Source organism: Coenobita brevimanus, chromosome 31, assembly GCF_032717465.1.
Source record: "Coenobita brevimanus isolate Jiangsu-jjx chromosome 31, ASM3271746v2, whole genome shotgun sequence".
Lineage (NCBI taxonomy): Eukaryota > Metazoa > Arthropoda > Malacostraca > Decapoda > Coenobitidae > Coenobita > Coenobita brevimanus.
Genome location: NC_136984.1, coordinates 5160748 through 5162181, shown reverse-complemented (window position 1 = coordinate 5162181; position 1434 = coordinate 5160748). Strand labels below are relative to the sequence as shown.

Sequence of the window (1434 nt, the reverse complement as noted above, 5' to 3'; positions counted from 1 at the left end):
TTATCCCAGTTCGTCTTGCCCACTCCTATCCACCTACACCATCCTTTTTCCTATCCTTTTCCACGTCAAGATTTCTGTGGACTGACACCTTCCTGCCACATTCAACACCCATTTTTAAAGGATGCACTTCCCCTCACCTCCATCACCACATAAAACACACACACACACACACACACACACACACACACACACACACACACACACACACACACACACTACCCCAACACCACCTAAGCAGTACCATCATTGCCACCCACACGCAATTCCTTCCTCTCATCCCCACCACCCAGACATCACCAGATATCACCACATAGACACCACCACAATCTAGACACTATCACCACCACTTTCACATCACCACCATCACCTAGACATCACCATCACCACCCAGACACACCAAACAGACAACAGCACCTTGACACCCTCACCATCTCAACACTATCACCACCACCCTCACACCACCCCCACCTAGAAGAAACCATCACCACCATCTAAACCCTATCATCACCACCAGGTAGAAATGACCATCACCACCACCCAACCACCACCATTACCTCTATCCAGAAATCAGCTTCACCATTCACTAAGGCATCTGAAGCTTATTTCTATGATTCACCACAGGCTTGATTCGGGAATATTCTTATGGGTAACATCAGTCGTACCAGCCTTGATAAAATAGAGTTCTTAAATGTGCATAGATGTTTGTGCCAATGTATACTTAGTGATATAACATGCAAGTCTATCCTATTTATCGTATGACACTTGTGCGAGAAATGAGACTTAATTGGGAAGAGGGATTCATTTTGGCACAACGATAAGATGATGTCACACTTACCTAACAATCTAGTGACTTCCGGCTGGGTGAGGTAGAGGTTGAAGTTGGCAGTGACGGCAGGTAGAAAGGACAGGGACCCCAGCACCGTCACCGTCACCACCAACACGAGTCGCACACCACCCATCACCACCACCATCATCACCATCAAACGAGTCGCACACCACTTATCATCATCATCACACGAGTCGAACACCACCCATCATCACCACACACTGTACACCACCCAAACACCTGAGGGGGCTTTCCTTACGTCATAGTACACATAAAGTCAGGTAACACACTATCCTCACCTCTCTAAAGCCAAAATAGCCCCTACATAGAGTGCAATGGGTTAGTCTTGTCAGTGTTTTGCTTTATGTGGACAGATTCCCAATATTGGTCTGAAATGGTACCCTTTTGTTTCCTCTTTGTGTTTCTGTTGCTCTTTTGTTTATGGGTTTCTTTCCTTGGTTTTATTACGTTATTGTTCCTTTATCTTATTATTGCCTTTATTGTAACCGTACTTATTATTATTATTATTATTATTATTTATTATTACTCCCTTATTTACCTTCTTACCGTCTTACCTTTATTATTACGTTATTTTTACCTTTAACTGT

General features: G+C 43.9%; 1 protein-coding gene across 1 annotated transcript in view; it reads right to left on the bottom strand.

The window, feature by feature from the left end:
* The window catches only part of LOC145395471 (tyrosine-protein kinase Drl-like), a 6071-nt gene extending 5100 nt beyond the window's left edge, over window positions 1-971 (bottom strand). The window contains exon 1 of the mRNA XM_080269071.1: window positions 836-971. Within this exon, the coding sequence (XP_080125197.1) occupies window positions 836-971 (136 nt within the window). The remainder of the gene's footprint in view (window positions 1-835) is intronic.
* Between the last annotated feature and the right edge of the window lie 463 nt (window positions 972-1434).